Source organism: Prionailurus bengalensis, chromosome B3, assembly GCF_016509475.1.
Source record: "Prionailurus bengalensis isolate Pbe53 chromosome B3, Fcat_Pben_1.1_paternal_pri, whole genome shotgun sequence".
NCBI classification, from domain to species: Eukaryota; Metazoa; Chordata; class Mammalia; order Carnivora; family Felidae; genus Prionailurus; species Prionailurus bengalensis.
The window spans coordinates 126,038,366-126,064,637 of record NC_057355.1 but is presented as its reverse complement, the minus strand read 5'-3'; the positions used below and the strand labels follow the sequence as shown (position 1 = coordinate 126,064,637).

The window sequence follows — 26,272 nt, the reverse complement described above, 5'->3', positions numbered from 1 at the left end:
ACTGACACCATCCCAGACTGACTAAATCAAAGAACCCTAATAAGCACACGACCCAGACTATATTATGGCCAATGCTTAGACATTTGAGGCTCAAACCACAGCTTTATACCCATGGTACTTGAATTGGTTCCATTAACATATTTCAAAAAATGATCAGCATGTATACTATAAAGTCATTAAGAAGCAAAATAAGCATTAACCTTTAAAGTTAAAGATTGGGAATTTAAATCTCCCCTTAATGATATGCCACAACTAGATACATCAACTTGATTCACCAGTATTATGTCAATAATTTTTTTGTTAAAGCAGAAATTTATTAAAATCCATTTTTTTCCAATATATGAAATTTATTGTCAAATTGGTTTCCATACAACACCCAGTGCTCATCCCAAAAGGTGCCCTCCTCAATACCCATCACCCACCCTTCCCTCCTTCCCACCCCCCATCAACCCTCAGTTTGTTCTCAGTTTTTAAGAGTCTCTTATGCTTTGGCTCTCTCCCACTCTAACCTCTTTTTTTTTTTTTCCTTCCCCTCCTCCATGGGTTTCTGTTAAGTTTCTCAGGATCCACATAAGAGTGAACACATATGGTATCTGTCTTTCTCTGTATGGCTTATTTCACTTAGCATCACACTCTCCAATTCCATCCACGTTGCTACAAAGGGCCATATTTCGTTCTTTCTCATTGCCATGTAGTACTCCATTGTGTATATAAACCACAATTTCTTTATCTATTCATCAGTTGATGGACATTTAGGCTCTTTCCATCATTTGGCTATTGTTGAGAGTGCTGCTATAAACATTGGGGTACAAGTGCCCCTATGCATCAGTACTCCTGTATCCCTTGGGTAAGTTCCTAGCAGTGCTATTGCTGGGTCATAGGTTAGGTCTATTTTTAATTTTCTGAGGAACCTCCACACTGTTTTCCAGAGTGGCTGCACCAATTTGCATTCCCACCAACAGTGCAAGAGGGTTCCCGTTTCCCCACATCCTTGCCAGCATTTGTTCATTTTGGCCACTCTGACTGACGTGAGGTGATATCTGAGTGTGTAAAATCCATTTTATACAGTGTTTTAGAGATAAAAAATATGGAGAGTCCTCAACATTCAGGCCATCAACTCTATCCTCAGAAGTGCTTCAGGAGAAGACAGATTCCTTTGCCCTCGCCCCCAAAAGATACTTCTATTTATACACCTGAAAATGATGCTTTTATAACCACCTCTCAAGAACAGTCCTGTTGAGATCCCAAAACCTCTGCCAAGTGAAGTGATATTAGCAGAGAACCTTCTCAGAATAAAAGTGCCTGATTCAGAGGTGTAGTGCAAGAGATACATAACATGGTGACTGCTTCAGAGGAGTGTGCCCTCTCCCAGTAGGTGGGCCACGAAAGAACCTGAGGGCCTAGCTAAGCAGCCACTAGCTGCAGAGTGTGGCAAGATGGGACTGCATGGCCTCCAGGGCCTCTTCTTCCTCCTCATCTTCTGATGCAGCCATTGCTCCTGAAGGTCTGGGCTCCGGAATGGCATCAGTCACTTTACTAGGTGCTTTGCCCAAGGCACCTGTTGTGATTTCAAACAGAATTTTGTCAATTTCCATTTCTGCTGCTTCTTCCATTTCTTCCTGATCATCCATGCTTTCAAAAGTATCTTCTAACATTTCTTCTATGATGCCAGCCTTCATCATCTCTTTGGATAGCTCCCTCATGGTGGCCTGGATTTCTGGGATCTTTACAAGGCTCTGCATGGCCTTCATCACTTCTTTGCTCTTTTGCAGGGAACCAGCCACTCGCAAAACCACCAGCTGGTTCTTCATCCCTATGAGCACGGAGTTCACGTGAGCATTGGAAGCATAGAGCTTGCTCACAGCAGGCTAGTTTTTATGAGCTATGTATGCATTTGCCAATTCTTAATTACGATTAAGAGAAAAATCAGGACTTGTTCAATCTGTAAGTCTTCTTATTCATGAACATCACTGTTTACTTGTATAGAACATTTAAAAGTTATTCCTGTTTCAGGCCTCTGTCTGATGAGGGAGCATAAGGCAAGCTGACACCTTGGAAACCTCCCCCCCCCCCCCCATCATCCCCAGGTGGGATATGTGTGATATTCCTTAGGCACTCCTGGCTGCCCAAGAATAAAGGAAAGGGAAAAACAAATAACTGATAGAGATCACGGTTCTGCAGGATATGAGTCTACATCACTTTACCAATGTCTTAGTAAATTACAAAAAAAAAAAAAAAAAATCTTATCAATAACCTAATCTCCAGAAACCTACAGACTCTGTTTCCTGGAGCCCCAACATTACCCTCCCCTTCATAGTGATGTGGGGAGCAAAAGCAAGAAGAAAATAGCAAATAAAATTAAATTTCTTTGTAACCTGCAGCCCATTGACAAATACTTGAGGCAGGCTGAAATATAATTATCTCTCCAGGAACTCCCTACTGTCTTAATGTTAATGCCTTACTAGAGGGGGAAAAACAGCCTTAGCTTGACAATAGCTAGACTTCCCACATCCTGTGAGTCTTCTTTAGCATATGAAAGTCCTTTTGGAAACTTCGCCTTTTCTTTACCTCCCCCAACTCCCAAGTATATAATATCACCCTCATAATCCAGGGGCAGGTCTTTCTGCCCACAGGTCCTGTCCCTGTGCTTTAAAAAAAAAAAAAAATCACTTTTTTGTACCAAAGATGTCGCAAGAATTCTTTCTTGGCCGTCAGCTCCGGACCCCTACTACCACTCCAAAACCGCATCATGTTTAAAGAAAACTGCCATCAATTTTGTGTTGCTAGTATCAAAGTGTTTCAAAAACTACCAAAGTAGCAGTTGTAATGGGCTGGGGTTTAGGATACTTTGTTGGACTCATCTCATGTACACCTTCTAGTCTGACTCAAATCAGCAGCCTTTCAATTGGGCATGGCTTTCCAAAGAGCCACTGAAGGGCCAAAGGTCAAAAATGAAAGTGTGGGTGGGAATGGGGTGGGGAGGGTAATTCTGATCAGTGGGAAACAGGAAGTGGAGGGAGTATGCAAACTCCTTCTTATGAACTGCCCTAAAGCATGGTTCTGCCTGTTTCTCTTTTCCTCATTCTCACATCAGCAAGTAACCTCCGGCTCAGACTGTTTACTGGGAAACCCAGGATAGGATGGCTGTTGGCTAAAAGTATCTGTTAACTAGCACATTAAGCATTCATTTTAATCCAGGATAATTTTGTGAACCTCCTGTATGCAAAGCACTAGTTTAGTAATTATAAGTGAGGCAAAGCTGAACAGAACTCAGTCTTTGACTTTGGGCACTAATATTCTAGAAGAGAAGATAGAAAAATTGCATAGGCAGCATAGCTCCAGGGGATTCAGAAGAGTGACTTTCTAGGTCTGGCTCTGCCAGTCACTGGCTGACATTTACTTCTGAGTGAGACATTTATTCTCTTTGGGCTTCTGTTCTCTTAACTGTAAAATACAAGGTTGTGTTAGATAACCTCAAAAGTCCTCTCCACATCTAAAATCCTTTGCTTTTATAAATTTAGTCTAGGAGAAGGATGACTCCAATCAGTTCTGTATGATAGGTGTCTTCTCTGAATCCAAGTGCTGTGGGAACCAGAACTTTAGAGACTTGGGAAGCTTTTATGAAGAAGGAGGTATATGAGCTTGGTGGATTTGTAGGATTTTGATGGGCAGGTAGGGGACAGATGGGCATTTTAAGCATGAGGAAAAACATACTCAAAGGAATATAAAGGGAAAGTATATGTCTCATGCAGGAAGAGCAATGAATAGTTCAGTCTGGTTGAAGGGGTAGATGGGTATCTACATTTAAGAGACTGGTAAAGTAGAAAATGGAAGATCCAAGCTATTGCATTAAGTTTGAGCTTTACCATGTATTCTTTGACTTAGCATGTGTATAGAACACTTACTATGCTCCAGGCAGTGAATGAGGTGCTGAGAACACAGAAATCAATAAGATGCAGTGCCCTCAACAGGCCTGTGAGCAGTGGGCAAAGGAGTGAAACTAGTGTGCAAAATCCTGTAACATAAATAAAACTTAAGTACGGAGAATGAAAGTGTCGAACATCTCAGAGGTATAATAACAATAGACAGGTAGAGAGGGAGTCAAGGGTGATAGGACAATAGGAAAGAGAGAAGGATGAGCAGTTTCTTTGATAAGAAAATGAATTTGTTTTGACGTTGAATTTGAGGCCCTTCCAGACAGCCACATAGAAATGTGTAAATAGTAGAAGAATATTGGTTTGTGACTAGCTTGAAATGTTGGAACAAGAGATTGAGAAATGTGTATATTTTCTAAGTAACTCATAGGTCTGAGAGGGATTGTCAAAGAAGAAAACATAGACAGAAAAAAAGACCAAAGGGAACACCTTAGGGAATGCCCATGTTTAGGAGTTAGAAGAAGTAAGTGGCATGAACCAAGAAGAGTTAAGACTATCAGAAATGGTGGGCAACCAGCTAAAAGGATGTCAAGGGAAGAAAGAATTTCAAGAAAGATTGGGGGGGGGGGGTTGGACAAGATCAAAGGCTCCCCAAACTTGATGGAACAGCTGCATTAAAATCAGTTGAAACATGTATTAAAACTATGTAATTTGTGTCTTGATGGATCTTCAAGAAACTACTAACAGTAGCTGCCTTGGAGGGAACCTAAGGACTACAAAGCATGAGTAAACTGTATGAACTGATATCCTAGCCCTCCAAGTCAACTACAAAATTACATCACTGTCCCTTCCTTGGTTCATGGCTATGGCTGTATGAATTGTCCCATATGAGCAGCTAAAGTTAGAAGACAAAAGCCAGAGCTTGGTTAGTGGATCATTTGGTTTGGTATATAGATGTTGGTTAAGTATATCCACCCAGAATGGACATGAGCTGCACATGGAGGGGGCCTTGAAAGACAGCAGCAAGGGAAAATCTTCCCAATGGGTAGATTTCACGGAAAAATAGCCTACAATAAGAATATATATGGACTCAAGAGCAAAAGGATTGGCCAGCCGGTCAGAACCTGGGAAGAGAAAAGCTAGAAGATTGTAAGAAAAAATGTCTGGGCCAGATGCATGAGTATGAATATATGGGTGTGGGCATAAAATGTGAAGATCTTTGTATCAGATATTAATGACCACCAGTAAGCAGTCACCAGAGAATAACCATTGAGTAACTAAGGCAAAATGACTTGATCAGTTAAGAATAGTCTTTGTCACTGGCCACCCCAGAACTAGCACCACTGGCACATTAACAGAGTGGAGACCACATGTTAATAACATGGGCCCCCAATAAGCAAGGCTGATTTCTTTCCACCATTGAAAGTCCAACCAGTTAGCAAGCGAGCTCAATGTGGCACTATTTATTGAGGGTACAACACTCAAGAAAATTGATCACAGTGAGGCCTTTCTTCCTGGAAGGACCAGTGGTATGTCATAGTAGTTACACGTATTCTTGGTAACTGTTCACCTTTCCTGCCTCTCCAGCCTCAGCCAAGCACCGCTATCTGGAAGATTTTAAAGTATCTGATCCAGGTATACAATCTCGTACAACACAGCATCTGACCATGAGACCTATTTCACAGAAAAAGAGATAGGGAGGTAAGCTCGTGGTCATGGGATCCACTGGTCATATCAAGTACCACATAACCCAGGAGTAATTGGTTTTACAAAGCAATGGAATAGCCTGCCAAAGGCATAACTTGTTGGCAATACTCTGCCATGGTGTGGTATCATCATAGCAAATCACAAATTTCTATTTGGATGTTGTGTCCCATTAGGAAGAATATGTGGGTCTTGAAATCAAGGGGCAAAAGCAGGAGTGGCCTCAGTTGCCTTTATACCCAATAACCCACTTAAGAATTTTGTGTTTCCAATCCCCATAATTCTAGGCTCTGCAGGAACTATAAGCTATGATTGTCACCTGGGAGTTTTGGACTTTTTATGTGCAGGGATCAGTAGACTAAAGGAGGAGTTAATATCTTGGTAGGAGTAACTGATCCTGATCAGTGCGAAGAGGTAAGTCTGCTGTGACCCAGTGACGGTAGGGAGGAATATATGTATATATGTGGAATTCATTTAATCCACTTGAACATGCCTTAGCACTTGCTCAATTATAACTAAAATGAACAATTCCAGCAACTCCTGCCTGAAAGGAGTATAGTTACCATGGGTTCAGACCCCTCAGGAATAAGAGCTTGGATTATACCAGCAGATAAGTCATCAAGGTCAGCAGAGGTTAAAGCTGAGTATGAGGGGAATTTAGAATGGGCAGTGGAGAGAAACGGAAGCACCAATTGTGGTCCTGACATCAACTGCAGCAACAGGGCTGTAGTTCGTCCCCATAACCTGTCGTCTAAATTTCCCGCAGGAAGACAGAGCCACTGAAATCCTGGATGCTCTGTTTTCCAAATGTGTATGAGGAAGTTGATCACATCACAAGGGTTGCAACAAGCATGGAGGTGAGCACTCTATTCAACATGCACTTCCATTGAATCTGTAGGTTGCTTTGGGTAGTATGGACATTTTAACAATCTTGATTCTTTCGATCCATGAACATGGAATATCTATCCTTTTGTTTGTGTCATTTTCAATTTCTTTCATCAATGTTTTACAGTTTTCAGAGTTCAGGTCCTTTACCTTCTTGGTTAAGTTTACTTCTAGGTATTTTATTCTTTTTAGCATAATTGTAAATGGATTTGTTTTCTTAATTTCTCTTTCTGCTACTTCCTTATTAGTACATAGAAATGTTACCAATTTCTGGATATTAACTTTGTAGCCTACAACTTTACTTAATTCAAGAACTATACTCAAATTAATATATATATGTGTATATATACACATATATATATTAAAAAAGAACTCACTTGCTGTTAAGAGGGAAGGAGTGCAGCTAGCACTCCTAATTGGCTCATATCTCAGTATCTGCCCCCCTTGTGCAACAGTAGCCCTCCCTTACGTGCTGATCAGAGATGCACTTTGTGGCACCAGGCAGTCGAAGAGTGTGATGTGGGGAAACAGAGGGAAGCGATCATCACTACAAAAGCTACCATTGGTTCAATCCAGAAAAGGATCTAAAAATGTCCACTGGATTTTGCAGCAAAGGTTGTTAGTGACTTTGGCAAGAGCTTTTTCAATTGAGTAATGGGAGCAGAAGCCAGATTGCAGTAAGTTAAAGAATGAATGGAAGTAAAAACGTCAAAAGAACAACTTGAGAAAAGTCTTAATGAATGTTCAGCTGCAAAGGGAAGGAGGCAGCTAGGGAAGCAGCAGTGGCGGATGGACTGAGATGTGAGAACTATGGCGGGATTTTGTTTTAGTAGAAAGAGACTGGAGTGTGTTTAGATAACGGTGGGAAGAAGATGGGAGAGGGGACGGGAAAAGTCAAATTAGGGTGAGGAGGGCAGGGAGCATGGATGCAGGTGGAGGATAGTCTGCTTGCATTGTTAGAAGAGTAGAGGGGAAAGGATGGGTGTAGATGCTTTTAAATTGCTTTATTTTGTTGTTTTGTTTATTTTTACAGTCTCATTCTTTTAAAAATCCCTGCATGATAAATCTGTGTTTCTCAAAATATCTGATAAAGCATCACCCCCTCTTGCATATTCTTTTTCTGCTGAATGAGAAAGCTCCCTGAATAAAAAAGATCACCTTGTACACTTGAACAATTACTTCCCTGGTCTTCACAACGGTTCTCCGAAGTAGGACAGAACCATCCTATGGTTTCATTTAACAGATATAAAGATAAGAACACAGAAGGATGAAAAGTACCTTGCTAAAATGTTCACCAGTAATTTCCTTATTCAGTGGGAAACTTCCATCCTGTACTCTTCACGATGACTTCTCTCATTCAAGAGATTTCCCCTCCTTCTTGCTATTGAAAATGAAGATACTGGATATAATGTGAAAAGAAAGAGTAGTCCCTCCAAACCACTGAGTTTTTTGATCCTGAGATATATACTTTCTATAAAGTAAGTTTCTTATGAATAAAAGGAGTTCTTCATAAGTACATTAAAACTTCTATTGTCACACAGAACTGAAGCAGACAGAACCTTAATAGAGTGTTTCATGCTTCATAGCACACATTTCAGAGCTTCTGGCTTTGTTGTTTTAGATTCCAGGGATTTGGGATGGTTGTGAAACGAGAACTTGGTTATGCTACATAAGAAGGCCAGCCAAGCATTAAATAGGGGCATCTGGAGAGTCTGGAAACCCTAATAGGCTTGTCAGCCAAATTCTGCCATAGAACAGTTAGATCCTTACAGATTTATGGGCCCTAATAGGACAGAGAACTCCCATCCATGGTTAGAATTTCAGTCACTTTACCCTTTACCCTAACAGTAACTCCCCAGGGACAAATATCTCTGGAAGAAGATAAGCAATCTTATAAATATTTAAAATGTGCTTTTTGCACAGTGGACAAGTGTTTGGTCTTAATAAAGCCACACGATCCTCAAGCCCAACAGCTGCTGAATGGTCCCTGTGTGGAAGCATGCCCTCTCCAAATCAATATAATACCCACACTGAGGGTTAAATCAGACCAGCTCTCACAGGCTCTCAAGCCCACTACTGCATTAGTGATAACAGTTAACTTTGATCAGGCTTTATTCTAGTTTACTAGGTATTTCACATACACACTCATAGCATTACCTCACATGATCCTCATGACTACTCCATGATGTGGGCATAACAGATCTTACTAGTTTGTTCATCCTGTGAGTTGAGCAAATAGATTCTTCCACACAGTGAGTTGGTGGAGAGCTAGGATTTGACTACACGTCTTCTGTCTCCAAGTTCCAGAGTGGGGAGGGAAGAAACAGCTGAGAAGTAAGCTCCAGTAAACCTAAGGGAAATAATAATCTACTTCTTTCATTTAACCTTTTTTTTTCTTAGCAAATTTCCTTTATTGGCATATTGGTTACATTTTTTTAATGTTTATTTATTTTTGAGAGAAAGAGAGTGAGGGGGGAGGGGCAGAGAGAGAGGGACAGGGATCTGAAGCAGGCTCCACACTGATAGCAGAGAGCTGAAGCGGGGCTGTAACCCACAAACTGCAAGATCACCACCAGAGCCAAAGTTGTACGCTCAACCAACTGAGCCACCCAGGCACCCCTATTGGTTAAATTTTTAAATGGAGATATAAGATAGAGAAGCCAATATTATTATTATTTTTTTTTTTTGGTGTTTATTTATTTTGAGGCGGGGGAGGGGGGGAAGTGGGAGAGAGAGAATCCCAAGCAGGCTCTGCACTGACAGGGCTCAATCTCACAAATTGTGAGATCAGGACCTGAGTCAAAATCAAGAGTCAGATACTTAACCCACTGAGCCACCCAGGCACCCCCAATATTATTATAATAAATACCATTACAAATGGGACATTGTTTAAGTTCTGCACCTTGCCTATAACACAGAAAAACCCTCTGCATAAGTATTGGCTCTTAAAAGGGTATAAGTTACAGATAATGGCTCATGCATTGCTATTAAGTCACTTCTTTCTAGAAGTGTTGACTAAGATTCCCATGGGATCCAGAAGGCATAAGCACATGGTGTTGCTCAGCCCGCTGGTTAGAAACACTCTCCTTCACCAAACAGGTACTATCAAAACCTTTTGATGTGGGAAAGTAGTTTTGTAGCTCTAAGCCTTCGAGAATAACTATGAACATTTTTGGCATTCTAATGATCATCTCTAAGGTGTAAGGCATTGAGACATGGAGTGGGACTGCTCTCTACACTAGGGTGTTAGAAATGAACCTGGCTGAAAAGTCCTGAAATTACATAAAGCTTGGCCTGTTTACACCTGTTTTCCTATCAGGCCACTTGTCTGATGGCCCACACTCTTTCCCTGCAGTGTGGTTGAAATGTAAAAACATTATGCTAAGTTAAAGAAGCCACGCACAAAGGTCACATGTTGTATGATTGCATTTATATAAAATGTCCGGAATAGGTAAATCCATGGAGACAGAAATCAGATTAGTGGTTGCCAGGGGGTATGAGGAGGAGAATGGGGAGTGACTGGTTAATCAGTAGGGATATCCTTTAGAGATGATGAAATTAGTTTGGAACTAGAGGTGATGGTTGTACAACACTGTGCATGTACTAAATACCAGTGAATGGCACATTATATGAATTTCATGTCAATTGGGGAAGGGGAGGGAAGGGAAGAAACACAAGGGAAGGGAAGAGACCAGATTTAGGAAGATAGCTACTATAGAGAGAGGGCCTTGGATTTGAAGCTAGAGGACCCGAGTTTGAATGCTCTTTCATTTACTGGCTGTGAGATAAAAGATAAGAGAGACCACATTTCTGGGTCTCAGATTCCTCATCTAAAGTGGAGTCAAACAGAGCTGTTGTGAGTCCCAAGTGAGATACCATATGTGAAAACACATAGCATGGGGCTGGACACAGAGTTGACACAGTATGTAATTAAACAAACAAAAAAATAACAATGGCAACAGATTTTTAAGGCAGTGCACAAAACCCATTTAATTCATATTATAGCTCAAGCAGTTATTATGTAATAGAATAACAGATTAATAATTCATAAGAGATAACCATTATGGCAATTTTCAGTAATCCAAATGCTCTAAAGAACTAGATGCTTTTGTAATTATAGCTCAGAGTTTATTTTTCTGGCATCAAGGCATTAACCTAAATCTAAAAATTAATGTTATGGCAAATTCTTCACTCTAGTTCTGTTTGTACTACATCAAAAGTAACAATTTCTTCAATTTATGATGCACATTTTTAAAAGAAAAACCTTAATATCTCTGAAACCAGATATCCACTGATTGAAAGGGAGGCTGGATCCCTCGAAGGAAATTTTTTCAGTGTCCCTTCAGAGGTGACTTTCAACAACCAGGTGGGTAGGATGACTCATTCTGTGGATGTCAACTGCAGTGCTGGTAGAGTGGGCGTGAATGAAATGGTCATGGTGGCAGGGATGGAAGTCAAGCACAGGTTCGTTTTCATCAAATCTAGTAAAGATTCTGCCTCTTTGAATAACCAAAACTACCAGTAGTAGAACCCTACACTGCACCTTTGATAAGGCAAATTTCCTCCAAAAGAACAGCTAGCCAATTGGTGGTAGTTTGATTACACTGGACCCTTTCTACTTGTCAAAAGTAGTAATTCATTTTAAAGAGAATTGTGACTTTGGCTTTGAGTCTGCCTTCCCTGACCTCACTGCCTCCACTAGGGTCACTATTCGAAGGCTTATAGCTTGCCTGATCTACCAGTATGAGGTCCTACAGAGTTCTGCAAGAGCCAACTTGTTGCACAACACTACAACAGCACAACACTCAACCAAGAGACCCATTTCATGGGAGAGAAGGTACAGTAAAGGGCACATGACCATCATATCCACTAGTCTGACTATGTCTTTAATCATGCAGAAGCAGATTGCCTAGCAGAATAGTGAAATGACCCATTAAAGGATCAGCTAAGGTTCCAACTTGGGACAAAGCCTGGACGGTTGGGGATCCACCTCAGTGAAGTGTACATGCTGAACCAATAGCCAATATATGCCAGTACCCATGTAGCTAGAATACATGGGTATGAGGACCTAGAGGTGTTGGTAGGATTGACCCTTCTCACCATCACAGTGACCTACATTCAGAATTTGAACTGCCTGTCTCTGTTCCTGCCAGAGGTCCTAGTTTTTGGGTGTAAAGACTACTTCCTCCAAGTAAGGGCCTGATGCTATAATGATCACCTGGTTATTTGGGCTCATGATACCAGTAGATGAATGGGCAAACGTAGGAGTTTCTCTCCTGATAGGAATAAAAGAACCATGAGAAGCTATGGTTGCTGCTTTACATCAGCAGCAGTGAGGAGTATGTCTAGAACCCAGGGATTTATCTGGGACATGTCTTGGTTCTTCTGTGACCAGTGATAATGGTGAAATAGGGCAAATATAGCTAAGGGTTTAAAACCCTTGGAGTTGAAAGTCTGGGTCCTTCTTCTAGGCAACCACAGGCCAAAGTCTGGGCAGTGCTGAGAGAAATCTAAAATCAGAGTTGAGGAGAGATATGACTATTAATTACAACCTTGGGATCAGCCACAATAGAGGAGACTTTTGCTTATTTCACAAGCCCTCCTGCATTATGTCTTTGCAAAGATTGCATTTTGAAGGGAGCTCTGTGGCAGATTGGACTTGTATCCCCCTCTATCTCAGAAAAGACATAAGGTCATTTTATTTTTACAAAACAGAAGGTCCCATATTTTGGTATGAGAGCCCGACATAATTAAAAGCTTGGGAAGGGGAGCCTGGGTGGCTCAGTCGATTGGTTGGTTGGTTTCAGCTCAGGTCATGATTTCATGGTTCATGAGTTTGAACGATGCATATGGCTCTGTGCTGACAGTGTGGAGCCTGCTTAGGATCCTCTCTCCCTTTCTCTCTACTCCTTCTCGATTCACACTGTCTCTGTCTCTCAAAATAAACGAATAAACTTAAAAAAAAAAAAAAAAAAGAGGGCCTCCTGGGTGGCCCAGTCGGTTGGGCGTCTGACTTCGGCTCAGGTCATGATCTCGCAGTTTGTTAGTTTGAGCCCCGTGTCGGGCTCTGTGCTAATAGCTTAGAGCCTGAAGCCTGCTTCAGATTCTGTGTCCCCCTCTCTCTCTGCCCCTCCCCTGCTAATACTCTTTCTCTGTCTCTCAATAATAAATAAACGCAAAAAAAAAAAAAAGAAAAAGAAAGAAAGAAAGGAAGCAAGCTTGGCAAGATCTGAGTGGTTCATAGGGCGAATTGCATTAAAGACCTCTTAATACATCACTTGAGATCCTCTCAGCCCTACCTGTCCTATTCTAGCCACGCCACAGCCTCCAGATCTATGTGAGTGCTGACTAGCTTCATCCAGGTGCAACCTGACAGAGCTGTACCTCAGCCCTGCCTCTGTTCCCCTCACCTTCCACCCTGGGGCATTTCTGTAAACATCTAGGACTCCATCATTATCCATGCACAAGAAACCTGGAAGGCTGGTGGAGATAACACCCCAATCTACAAGGTGGGGGCAGGGGGATAAGAACTCATGGATAAAAGTTTCCCTTTCTTCCCTCCTAGAGCAAGGGTCCGAGATGCATAGCATTCTCAGGTGGCCATATGGGATCAACAACAACTTGCCTCTAGTAGCAGCAAACTCTCCTTGCCTCCTTTCTTCATGTCACCAACTCACCCTTCTGCTCCTTGGAATCACACTCCCCAGTGATAATTCTCCACAGGCTCTGCTTTCTGGAGAATCCAGGCTAAGACATTACCGACTCCTTTCTTTCACTCAGACTCCACACACTCTGTGAGGAAATCCTGTTGACTTTACCTTCATCATAAATCCAGGATTCAACCATTTCTCACCACCTTCCCTGCTATTAAGCCAGTTGGAGCCATGGTCATTTCTCACTTGATTAACAAATATAGTAGCCTGGGTGCTCCTAGGAAAATGTAAATCAGTTTATGCAATTTTGGGGGTGGAGCTCAACATCCTTAATAGCTATTTATCTCATTCAGAAAAAAAGTATACATGTATATATTTGTATGCATTTATATTATTTTATACTTATTTAAGGTATATATTTATATTTACATATTTTTAGTGTCTTATAATGACCTACAAGGTACAATGTGCTCTGTCCCCCATAACTCCTCTGATCTCATTTCCTGCAACCCTCTCTGCTTCAGGCACATTTTTCTGCTTGTCACTTACAAACATACTATGCAAGTTCCTCCCATGTCCCCCCCTGACTCTGGGTCTTTCCATTTATTCAGAATTTTCTCCCCCCCAGCCCCAGATATCAGCCTGGCTTAGTTTTGGGGGCTCCTTCAGGTCTTTACTCAAATGTCACTTTGTCAGTGAGGCCTTCTCTCACCATTTAAAATGCAACCCCCAGCCTTCCTTCTCCCTGTCCCTCCCTTTATTTTTCTCCATTATACTCATCACCATCTGACATACTATGTGTGTTACTTACTAATATTTTTGGCTATTTCCCCCCTGCTAGAATGTATGATCAAGGAGGTCATTTATTATATCTCTCCATACCTAGAGTAGTACTTGCAAATATTAAGTAATCAATAAATATTTGTTAAAAAGAAAAAAAGAAGAAAGGAAGGAAGAAACACTAACCACAATAAAATGCCACCTATCTAGAGTAAGATTTCCTATCATCTCAAACTTTGGACCATGGCTATGTACCCAAAAATAACTGGAAAGGGTGTTGAGAGAGAAACAGAGCAGCCACAAAGCTCACTAAAGACTGTCACAGGAGAGCCCCTCATTTGTGCCCTCTCTTGAGATCATTTATTTATCGTCATGTACAGATCCTTTCCCTAAAGTTAGCCTTCTAGTTTCCCAGCTCATAAAAAGATTGAAATAACAAAATATAAAGTGACAGTAGCTGGCAATAAGAAAAGACAATTTCAGTCCCTCTCTGGAGTTGAGTAATTATGATAATACTCGGGTGTGGGTAAAATTAAGCTAATGCCTGCAAAAATGTTAGCCAAGAGCTTCATGTATCATATAAATAGAGAGATCATGTTTTTGAAAGAAAAACTGGGACGCAGGGAGCTCTTTCCAGGTGCAAAAGGGGTGTGGAAAGTTTAGCTAAAATGATGAGAAAATATTTGAATTTCTGGAATGTTCTGATGGCAAGATATTTTAAATAGGGCTGTACCAGAAAAACCCAGGGCAGATTTACATGTCAATACATGTAAGAGAACACTTATAAGATGCTTTAAAAATCACAAAGGTCTGCTTTGTAATTCTAAGAAAAGGATTTGCTCTGAAATTTTCTGACATCCTATATATTCTTAAGGATTCATACAAAAATGAAGAAGTAAGGAGAGTCTGACATCAAAATGGAACACTGTGAAATCTAATTTGTAGCTCCGAACAAATGGAACCATTTTTACTCATACTTTAAATTTCCTTCAACTATTTCTTAATTTCAGTAATAAAAGGCAAAAGAATAATTAAGCAAGCAGATTCAGTGAGAATGGAAACAGGAGAGGTAGAAAGGATTTAATGTCAGATATAAGGCATTAGACACTTATAAAATCTGTTTTTAAACAGTGACTTGAAGAATGGCCACACGTAGTGAACTTCTGTGAGAAGAGCCTATTCAAAGGATGAACTAAGTGTGAGGCATTAAAAAATAATCATAGCAATATAGTCAGGAGAAAAAAATCACACTCAAAGGTCAAGAAGTTTTTGCTTATTTTTTAAATATATGTTTTAGTGTTCTTTGTAATGCAATAAAAAGATTAAGTCATGGTTAATACCAAATGTATACTGTCACACACAAAAAAAGCCAAGTTATTCCAGAATATAATTTCTTAACTTTTTTGGGTGGGGGTTCAAGGACACCTTTAATAATCTGAGGTAAGTTATAGTTTCTCTCAGTCGTGCCCTGATGTACAAATTTTCATTTAATCACAGATTTCCAGGAGGATACACATGGGCTCCTAGGAAGCCCATGAATCTCTGGTTAATAAACCTTCATCTCTAAGGTAATAATTAACATACTTGGTACCATAAGAAAACATTAAAGTAATCAAATAGTTGGATCAATTAAAATTAATGATTTCTCGGTTCTGGAAGGGGGAAAAAAACTATTCCAATTAATTGATAAATCCAAATACAATCCACGCATTTAACAACATATGGTAAGTTTTTATGAATTAGTTTTCTCTGTCCACTGCTTCATCAGAGCCAATAGAAGAAAACACTCCAGGATAGCCAGGGTTTGTTCACACAGGTGAAACAGTTAGACATTGTGTATCCAGGTGTCTGAGAATAGGACTGAATGGGCTTGGCCTCTGCAGAGCAGGTCTGGCTGTTGAGTCTGGCTTCTTAAGCACACACAGCACTGCTCCTAAAGTACTTTACTGGCCTCTTTCAGTGACTGCTATTCTGTACACCATCACTTGAGTCAATTACTGGGATATTCAAATATAGAGTTGCATTATCCTAAAGGTAGAAGCGAATCCTCTGAAAAGTTACATGTGAAGCCCCACAAAAAACAGCTACATGATGGAAAAGAATTCAAAATTGTCACTCATTTTTTAGAAGCTAAATAAAAAATAACAAACCCAGAGACTTCAAAGAAGTGTCCTGCTTGCTCTGGATTGCTTCAGGTTGTCCCAGATATCCTGGGGGTCTCTTCTACTTTCCTCTTGCTTAGGGGTGCTACATTTGGAAAGTTGGGGAAGCACTGGTAGAGTCAGTTTCTTGGAGGTGGCTCTTCAAAGGAGCATCTTTCACATGGTTTTTGTATCGTGAAATAGGGTCAGATGGGTGGTGAGGTATGTGGCGCCCCAGCAGATGTCATTTTAATGTCTAAAAACTAGTGTCTCAGGTGGTCAGGAAAAACACTAAACAAAAGTAGAATTTCATCTACCTTAACAGGGCAATAAACCCAAGGACTCTGAAAAAGAATTAAAGGGTGTGAAGAACCCGATGGCATGATATTAAGGTGCCTCTGGAGACCTTCATCCATGCATTCATTTATTAAACCAGTATGTAATGACTACCAATCATATGCCAGGCTCTTTCTGGGCACTTGGGATACATAACTGAACAAAGTAAACCACAAAAACAAACCAACACAAAAACCTAGCCCTGTGGGGAAAGATATAAATAAGAAACACAGACAAATTATATCGTATATTAGAAGGTGCCAAGCTCTATGGAATTTTTTTTTTAAAGCAGGAATGCTAAATATTAAGTAGAGTGATTACGAAAGCCTTATTGAGAAGGTAACATTTGAACAAAAACTGGAAGGAGGTGAGAGGATAAGCCATGGGAACATCTGGGAAAATAAGGTTTGAGACACAGGGAAGAACCTAATGTGGAAAAGCCTGACAAACATGAGGAACAGCAAGGAGGCCAGTGGAGTAAAAGTTGAATTATGAGTACGAGTAATAAAATAGAAAAAGAAAAAAAAAGGTCTGAATCATGTAGGCCCTTTGGGCCACTGTAAGGACTCTGGTTTTTATCTTGAGATAACTAGGAAGCCGAGGAGGGTTGTGAGCAAAGGACAGACGTGACCTGACATTCGTTTTAAAAGATGTCTCTGGCTGCTGTGTGAAGGATAGACTGTGGAGGGTAAGGCTGGATGCAGGAGAGCTGTTTGGTGGCTCCTGCAATAAGCCAGAGGGGAAGATACAAGTATCTTTTTTTTTTTTTAAGCAATGTGCTTTTTTAAATTTATTTATTTATTTTTTAATTATTTTTTAATGTTTATTTATTTTTGAGACAGAGAGAGACAGAGCATGAATGGGGGAGGGGCAGAGAGAGAGGGAGACACAGAATCGGAAGCAGGCTCCAGGCTCTGAGCCATCAGCCCAGAGCCTGATGCAGGGCTCGAACTCACGAACCGTGAGATCGTGACCTGAGCTGAAGTCGGACACTCAACCGACTGAGCCACCCAGGCACCCCAATACAAGTATCTTAACAGAGCCAAGGAAATGCAAAATTCAGTTGAAGCCACAAAGGAAGTTCACTACCACGTAGGTGGGGGTTGCAGAATTTAGGCAATACCAAGAGACCAACCCTGTTTAAGTTATTGACTTATAACGTGACAGTTACGGGACAATAAACAAGGCTCAGGATGTCCCAGCATGTCCCGTGGGCCTCTGGACTTAATGGTCTATTAGTAAGATCTATTAGTAATTTATCCTCCAAAATCTAATTTGAGAGTCAAGGGAATGCTCTTAATTACACCTGGATAACAGATGTAAGAGGAGGCTCCTTCTGGATAGGGCAACCTAACCATAAGGAACCTAGGAAGCCAGTGGACGTTTCCATAAGGAACTGGTATTCTTAACTGGTGGGGGAAGAGCCCAGCTTGCTTAATGAATAAACATCTTTTAATTTGGGAAAATTTAGAATTAAAAATAGAAATGGGGGGGGGCACCTGGGTGGCTCAGTTGGTTAAGAGTCCGACTCTTGGTTTCAGCTCAAGTTGTGATCTCACAGTTTCAGAGTCCGAGCCCCACACTGGGCTCTGCACTGACAGCATGGAGCCTGCTTGGGATTCTGTCTCCCTCTCTCTCTGCCCCTCCCCTGCTTGGTCTCAGTCTCTCTCTCTCTCTCTCAAGAATAAATAAATAAACATTAGAAAAAATAGAAATGAGGGGTCCCTGAGTGGCTCAGTCAGTTAAGTGTCTGACTATTGATTTTGGCTCAGGCCATGATCTCACAGTTCATGAGACTGAGCCCCACATCGGGCTCTGCGCTGTGTGGAGCCTGCTTGGGATTCTCTTCTCTCATTCTCTCTCTGACCCTACCCCGCTCATGCTCTCTCTCTCAAAATAAACATTAAAAAAAATAGAAATAAAAATCTAAGTCACACCCATAATATTAGTTTGTGTTGAATTTAAGAATACTCAATATAGGGTGCCTGGGTTGCCCAGTTGGTTAAGTGTCTGATTGCAGCTTAGGTCATGATCTGGTTATTCATAGGTTTGGGCCTGGCGTTGGGCTCTGTGCTGACAGCTCAGAGCCTGGAATCTGCTTTGAATTCTGTGTCTCCCTCTCTCTCGCTGCCCCTCTCCTGCTTGTGCTCTGACTCTCTCAAAAGTAAATAGACATTAAAAAAATAAAAATAAAAAAAGAATACTCAATATATATTTGGTATTTTGAGTATTGTGTTATTTAAACTCAGTCTATTGATTGGAATATCTAATAGATTGGCCTTGCAATTTCAATTTAAAATGTATAATTGAATAATTTATATTGACCTGTGATTTAAGTTGAAATGGAAATTATTTTTTACTGAATTTCCTCATAAAGTGTTTACTGGGAGTCAATAAATTTACCTAAGTGTTCTGTGTGTATCGTAGGGGATATTGTGCTTCACTGGAAAATTTTTCATTGACTAGAGCATATTCTTCCAGGATTCTGAGTCTGATTCAATGGGAGCTCTTTCATAATTGTGTAGATTGTAAATAATTGATAGCAATGCAAAATAATTCTGTCTATAGACATGGCAAATTCTGTCCTTTCTGGTAGAGCTTCAGTTGACTTCCCCCAACCCCTGACTATGAAAGAAGTCTTTTGCCTCCATTAGCAAGTCCATTTCAATATTCCTCATCTATAAATCTATTTTGTGGATTTTTAACTTAATTGCAACATTTTACCAGTTTCCTCACTGTAGTGGGTTGAATAGTGTACCCCCCAAATTCACAACCACCTGAGCTTCAGAATGTGAGCTTATTTGGAGATAGGGTCTCTGTAGATGTAATTAGTTAAGTATACATCATCTTGGATTAGCGTGCACCCTAAATCCCATGACTGGTTCCTTATAAGAAGGGGTGGAGGACACACAGAGACTTACACAGAGAAGAAGGTCATGACTGAAGAGACAAAGACTGGCGTCAGGCTGCTACAAGCCAAGGAAAACCAAGGATGGCAGGCAGGCATCAGAAGTTAGGAAGCAAGGAAGGATTCTTTCCTTGAGCCTGCCAGGGTAGCATAGCCTTGTCAGTACCTTGATGTCAGACTTTTAGCTTCCAAAAATATGAGAGAATAAATTTCTGGTGTTTTAAGCCATCCAGTTGTGGGTACTCTGTTATGGCAGCCTTAGGAAACTAAAACAGAGTTAAATAAAATCTTTAAGGTGTTCAATTTATTGCTGTAGGAGACTCGTGATTTTACCTTTCTTTGAAAATTATCCTTTAATACCATTAACTCATTCATACCTCCCAGCAATCCAACGAGGCAGGTACTATCATTATCCTCATTTTACAGATGAAGAAACTGAGGTACAGAGCAAATCCTGATAGTGCCCAGAGCATGCCCTCCCCAAACGTGGCATCTTGGCACTTTGGATATTTTAAACTGGAGAAATCTAAGAAACTGATAGTGCAGACAGGGCTATCTGACCCTCTCCTACAGCAGGTCATAAGCCCCCCGCTGTGTGGAAGTGCCTTCCCTATACCCAGAGGAAAGGAGTATCCTTTTCTGCAAAGATGAAAGGAAGGCAAGAGGAATCTGAAGGAATAAACTCGCTGTTTCCCCCAGTTTTCTACACTTAGCTCACCCCGTTTTTGTCCTATCACATTGTTCCATGACTTCCCACTCTTTATCAAACCCGATGTAAAAACAATCAAGGTTAATCGCTTCTTTGGGTCTTCATTTCCTTATTGAGAGTTAAGGAATGCTATTAATTACACCTGGATAACAGGGATAAGTGGAGAATCCTTCTAGATAGGACAACCCTAACCATAAGGAACCTAGGATGCCAGTGTCCTCACTCCATGTCACATAAAACTTATTTTAAGTAAATATGTGTGCTTTTCTCCTGTTAATCTATTTTCTTTACTGTTGCTACTAGGGGTCCTAGTCAAGGATTTAGAAGAATAGAAGGAAAAATGTTTTTCCCTTCTCTACATTTCCAAAAGTATGCTGAAGAAATGGTAGACCAAGGCATTCAACCATGATGATCTCACTCCAGAGAGAGTGCCCTTAACCATTCTACTCTCCTGCTCCTATAAACAGCACTGGGATGTCTATAAAACTTAGGATTCTTGGTACTAATAAAGCTTAATTTAATAGACTTTCTAGACTTTTCTAAGTATTTGGAAAGCACATTCAAGTGTTTTAAAAGAAAACGTATTATGTTTGTACTCAAACTATTATTTTATTAAATTATTTATTAAAATATTATTAAATTATAAAGTCTTCCATCAAAAAATATGTCTTCCTTAAGGTAATTATTATAATTAAATTTACAAATAAAATAATAAATATATGGAAAACTCAGAAAAGAACTAGTCTTTACATTTATTACTTTAATGAATCAAATATTTGTTTTTAAACAGTTACCCCTAACAAGTCATTTTTTGTTGTTGTTGTTGGCACAAAAGCTGCCTCCAGAATTGGAGAATTGGAGGAAAAACTGACATCAGAATTCACCTCGACCTGTACTGTGTCACAAAGAAAGTAGCAACGTATATTGTTGCCCATCAACTCTTTCACTGTTCAGGTTAGAATTCTTCAAAGCTCTTCAAATGAGTAATTCAATCCCCTGGAACACCACTTCCTCACCCTCTACCTCCACACATGCAACTCCTTATGCCTACTAGTTTAGGATCCTACTAGCTTAGGATGTAGCTCATAACATTCCCTGAACCCAAGTTGAAGTCAGTTTCCACCCCCCATTCCCACCAAGTACACTCTCAGCACACTTACACGATTATAATTGCATGTTTATGAGATTATTTGATGGATATTCAGCTCCACCCTAGATTGTAAAGACCCCTGAGGACAGGGACATGTTGATGTTGTTCTCTGCCAAGTCCAGAGCGTTAGCACATGTCTGGAACGTAGCCAGTGCTTAATAAACATTTGCAGGATGAAGGAAGTGATGAGCAATGGTGAGGGCAGATAGCTCCTCTTTGGTGGAAAATGCCCCATTAATATGTGTACTATTAGAAGGACCCAGTTCTTCACCTCCTACTACAGACACCAAAAGTGGGGGAAAAGGGACCTCCCTCCTCCTACTACCCCCAGCAGCTGGGACACAGCAGGTAACCTACGGCAGACAGATGCTTCCATCTAGAATATCACTTTCTGACTGGTGATTCAAAGTGGCAGGAATGGTTGAGACGTTACTGATAGCAGTACACAGACAGCCCAGCAGCTACAGAACTAGGTGCCCAGCACCACAGATGTCCAGTGGCTGTGGTTATGGTGTTGTCTGTGGAGTTGTTCCAACCAGATGGTTGGCTGTGGCTCCAACTCCCTGGCTGCCCCGGGCTCTGGCTTGTTTTAAAAGCCAGGTTCTACAATGATTCTGTAAATTACATGTTATTGTTTCAGAACATTTCTTCCCTCCTTAAGCTAGACAGACCGGGTTTTCTGTTACTTACCATCAAAGACCTTGAGTCACACACACAGAGGAGAAAAAAGAATAATAAATCATGGAGCCCAGAAGCATGAAGTGACACCATCTCTGTAAGACATAGAGTACTTCTGTATTTGGCAAGCATGTGGGTGCTAAAGCAGGGGGCTTCTTTTTAGGTGGGAAATCAAATGCTATTCAGGTTATGACCACTGATTGTGACTAAAACAGTTGTGAAATATGGAATAAATGCACAATTTCCTAAGTGTGGAAACCAAGTATGATGTGAGATTATTTTAGGTGGAATGCCCACATGGCATTAAATAATATTGAATACCAGTGAAAAAGTGATTCCTTTTTCCATGGTTTTTCAATTCTTCTGATACCACCAAGGACAGCATGTTGAATTGGTACCTCTTGAATATTTCTCTAACACTTACACTCTTCCCTTTCTTTAAAATTTAATTTAAATTTATTTTTTTTAATTTTAATTTATGTATTTTGAGAGAGAGAAAGCAGCAAGAGGAGGGGAGAGGCAGAAAGAGAGAGAGAGAGAGAGAGAGAGAGAATCCCAAGTAGGCTCTGCACAGTCAGTGCATGGAGCCTAACCTCATGAACTAGAAGATCATGACCTGAGCCAAAATCAACAGATGCTAAATCAACTGAGCCACCCAGGTGCCCCTATCCCTTTTACCTTTTAACAAGGGAAAGTCAGCCTCAGGCTTAGAGCATTCACAGGCAATAATCTTGAGCCTAGAATGTAATTATATTTGTGTTTTCAATGTTTTTAGCTTTCTGGGTTACCTCCTAATTACAGCAAGTTATGCTAATTTCCCATTTATAGTCATAATATAAGCTTTCTAAATAAATTTCTTTCAGTTAAAGAAGTGAAATACTTAAAGATACTGAATGTATAATAGCACAGGTGGAACGCAGAGCTGGCAAAAATCCTGAAGATGTTGAGTGTCTTCAGTTTCAAAAATAGTGGGCTAGTCCATCAATTAGAGCCACAGATACAGATGCAGAATGCAAATTAGCAATAATGGAAGCAAAATCCAGAACCTGAAAACAGTAGCTATAACAGCTCCTTCAGAAACATTTCTGAAGGGGGGCGGTGCCTGGGTGGCTTAGTCAGTTAAACATCTGGCTCTTGATTTTGGCTCAGGTCATGATTTCATGGTTTGTGGGTTCAAGTCCCACATAGGGCTCTGCACTGACAGTGCTCCTCCTCTCTCTCTCTCTCTCTCTCTCTCTCCTCTCTCTGCCCCTTTGCTGCTCTCGTTCTCTCTCTCTGCTTCAAAATAAATAAGCTTTAAAAATTAAAAAAAAGAAACATTTCTGAAGGCACATAAGTATGTGATGGACAAACCTTCACTCCACTGGAGTTGAAGGAAGTTGGAAGGGGTGAGGCAGTGATTGTCACCATCATGAACCTGAAAGTGGATAGGTCAAAGGACAAGGCAAGGTAAGGTGGCACTTTCTTGCGGAAGAATCCACACAAATCCAAAACAAAAATCAAACCCCACCCTCATTCAGAGAAGGGGTAGTCCTCTTGTGCACACAGGTAGCAAATGGCAATTCTCTGAATGAGAGTAATGGGTCCATCTTGCTATCCTTGGTTCTGAGGTGATATGATCTATAATTATATGCCAACATTAAAATTTTTCATTTTATTCTGCTGGGTTCATTTAATTTCCCTTAAATCAGTATTCTCAATCAGGAGGAGCAATTTTTTTTCAAACTACCTGAATATCAAAGATTCTAGAATGTTCCACTGGGGAGTGGGAATATCAGCTCTTCCTTACTTCCTACCTAGTTAGAATCACTGTTATAATAAGAGTGAATCATGCTGTCTTAGATGGGGGAAGTAGAGAAGATTCAGAACCACCGTTTCAGTGGAAGTCACAAACAGTGAAACTGTCTCCCATCCATCTACTGAACCACATGGCAAGTGTATGGGTAATGCAGAAAGGGACAGTCTTGTTTACTTTTCAGCACCATAATACATGGATAGAGATTAAGGCTTAGGAAAAAATGCTCTCAGCACCATAATAATTTGTAAAACAGCCAGCCATGGTTACACAGCATCTAGATTCAGAAAAATGGTTGCCACCCAGAACAGGCTTTAAAAAGGTCTGTTTTGTTTCAGCAGGAAATGCCTACTATAACACAGATACAGTCTTTCTTTTCCTCCCTCCCTCCCATTCTTTCTTTTTGCTTTCCCTCCTTCTTTCTGTTCCTTTTTCTTCCCCTGCCCAACTCTTACTTTTCTAAGTTCTTACACATTTTTCTCTCCTTTCTATTTTTTTTCAAGACCATATTGGAGAAAAGCTGGCAGGGTTAGACCTGCTTTCATCTAAGGGCAGGGGCCTTAAGAGTGCAGCTCGGAGCTATTTCAAATCTTGGCACCACAACTGATTAACTGCATGACATTGAACAAGTGGCCTTGCTTTTTGTGCCTCAGTTTCCCCATCTATAAAACGAGAATAGTAAAATTACCTACTCAGTTGGATTTTGTGAGGAGTCAATTGGTGAGTTTGTGTAAAGTGCTGAGGACAGGAGTAAGCACAATAAAATGGTTAGCTTTACATATTTGACTTCTCTCAAAAGCTTTCCTTTGACAAGAGTTCTACTGCCCCCCCCTCCCCGCCAAGATTTGAAAATCACTTTGCTACTGTTGCAGATGGCTGTGGCCACTGTCTAAACTGGCATGCCTTTTCACCCACACTCTTCATCACTGTCTCTTCTCAGAATAACTTCGTTCTTCAGCACATCATCCCTCCCCTACCCCTACTCCCATTGTTTTCAAGGTCAGATTCTCCCTGCTCCTGTCTTTATCAAGTTCTTACTCTGTGATCCAGCGAATCTCCTCACTTGCATCATCAGACATCGGAGTGCACCTAACTGACACCCCTCTTTTACTCAGAGGTAAACTTGGGTCTTCCCAAATAAATGACCTCCCCTATTTCCAGTTGGTGAGAGGGGCATGAAGAGAATGGTCTCCTGACTCTTAGTCCCTTGCCTTCCTCCAACATTATCCTTTCTCCTCGACATTTGGTGGAACTGTAAATCGATGGCTCCAAGTTCCCCTCCACTGTCAGAGCCATGTTTCTCTCCCATGACTTGAAATTCTACCCCCTTCAAAACTGTCTCTAAAGAAGTGGTGGACGGACATCTGAGGCTTGCATATTCATTGGTTCACTTACTCACTCAACAAGCTTTTGCTTGTGCACCAGAAGAGTTCCAGGCCATATGCCGGGTGTGGGGAATTCAGAGTTGAAAGACAGGGTCTCTGTGCTAGAGGTCAATTCTTGAGTTGCTATTAGTGTTATTAATATCTGAAGTGAAAGATTCAGCCAGGTCTGGGCAAAGTGAAGAGCAGCTCTTGAGAAAGGGCAGCTCACGCTTGCATCTTGCACCAGGGTTTTAGCTTCTCTCGTGTTTTGAGTAACTAGGATGGCAGCAATCCCAGGTTTGGGCTGTTGTGTTTTTACTCACTGCACACACACACACACACACACAGCCCTTTGGCTTACTCTCACGCTCTTTTTGTGCACTTCTGGCCATCTTTGCAGCTGTCCCTGGCCTCTCGATGCTCCCCTCTCCTCTCCCAGGTACTCACAGAGTCTGCGTGCTGGGCGGTAGGCTGGGGATACGGTGAATATCCTTGCAGGTGACTCTGAAGTCATCTTCCTGGTGACACTCGCAGGGCGGAGACGGACACCCTTTCCCCCCCAGGCTCCTGGGCAGGGAAAGAAGTAACGCCAGCTGCAGCAGGGGCGTCTGCCTCATTTTCCAAGGGTCCCAAGGCTAGTTCTTCATCCTCCACTGACGTCTCGTTCCCGGCCCTCTGCGCCTTGGGCGCCCGCGGTCTGGAAGGCAGACGGAGGCGTGGGAGGAGAGAGGACTCGCTGGTGTTGTGACTTCAGCACCCAAGAGGAGGCTGGAGAGGGGAAAGAAGAGGCTCTTAAGTGTTCGGTTTCCCTAGGCAACTCTCCACCCAAACAAGCCTAATTGCTTCACTCCCGTCCCCGGAGCTATGCAGCCCGCTCCGTCGGTTCCCCGACACTCAACACCAGTCCGGGCTGTCCCTTCAGCGTTCCAGCCGAGTTCTCTCCAAAGACTAGTTTAGAAGCTGCCTTGTCTCTAAACCCAGTGGGCCGCTTTCCCCGTGGGTAGCCTCCCACGGGCACCGCCTGCCGGGTCCACCGCACGCACTGTAGCCGGAGAAAGTCCCCGCGGCTGGACTGTCCCGGGGCGGACGGGGGTCCTGCAGAACTTCAGCTTCTCCCCGCCTAAGATGCCTCTGCGGAGAGTCGGCGGCGGACACGCGTTGGTGGCCACCCGGAGTGCGGCTGGAGCCGGGCGCGACACCCCGGGCAGATCGTCGTTGCCCGCCGACTTCCGCGCAAACCTGGATCGCAGGGCGCGACCCGCCACACGCACCGAAACCTGGGCGCGGAGTCGCC

At 41.6% G+C, this 26,272-nt stretch overlaps 2 protein-coding genes across 2 annotated transcripts in view; both read right to left on the bottom strand.

Annotated features, from left to right (window-relative positions):
* The window catches only part of TSHR (thyroid stimulating hormone receptor), a 166,902-nt gene extending 140,630 nt beyond the window's left edge, over positions 1–26,272 (bottom strand). The window contains exons 1-2 of the mRNA XM_043556774.1: positions 26,022–26,272; positions 25,426–25,746 (exon numbers count right to left, since the gene is read on the bottom strand). Coding sequence (XP_043412709.1) covers positions 25,426–25,595 — 170 coding nt within the window. The 5' untranslated portion in view covers positions 25,596–25,746; positions 26,022–26,272. The remainder of the gene's footprint in view (positions 1–25,425; positions 25,747–26,021) is intronic.
* LOC122467764 (charged multivesicular body protein 3-like) lies at positions 1,401–25,370 on the bottom strand. Its single transcript, XM_043554359.1, has 3 exons — positions 25,340–25,370; positions 6,143–6,375; positions 1,401–1,868 (listed from the first exon to the last, which is right to left on the bottom strand). The coding sequence occupies exons 1-3, from the start codon at positions 25,368–25,370 to the stop codon at positions 1,416–1,418; spliced, it is 717 nt and encodes a 238-aa protein (XP_043410294.1). The 3' UTR covers positions 1,401–1,415.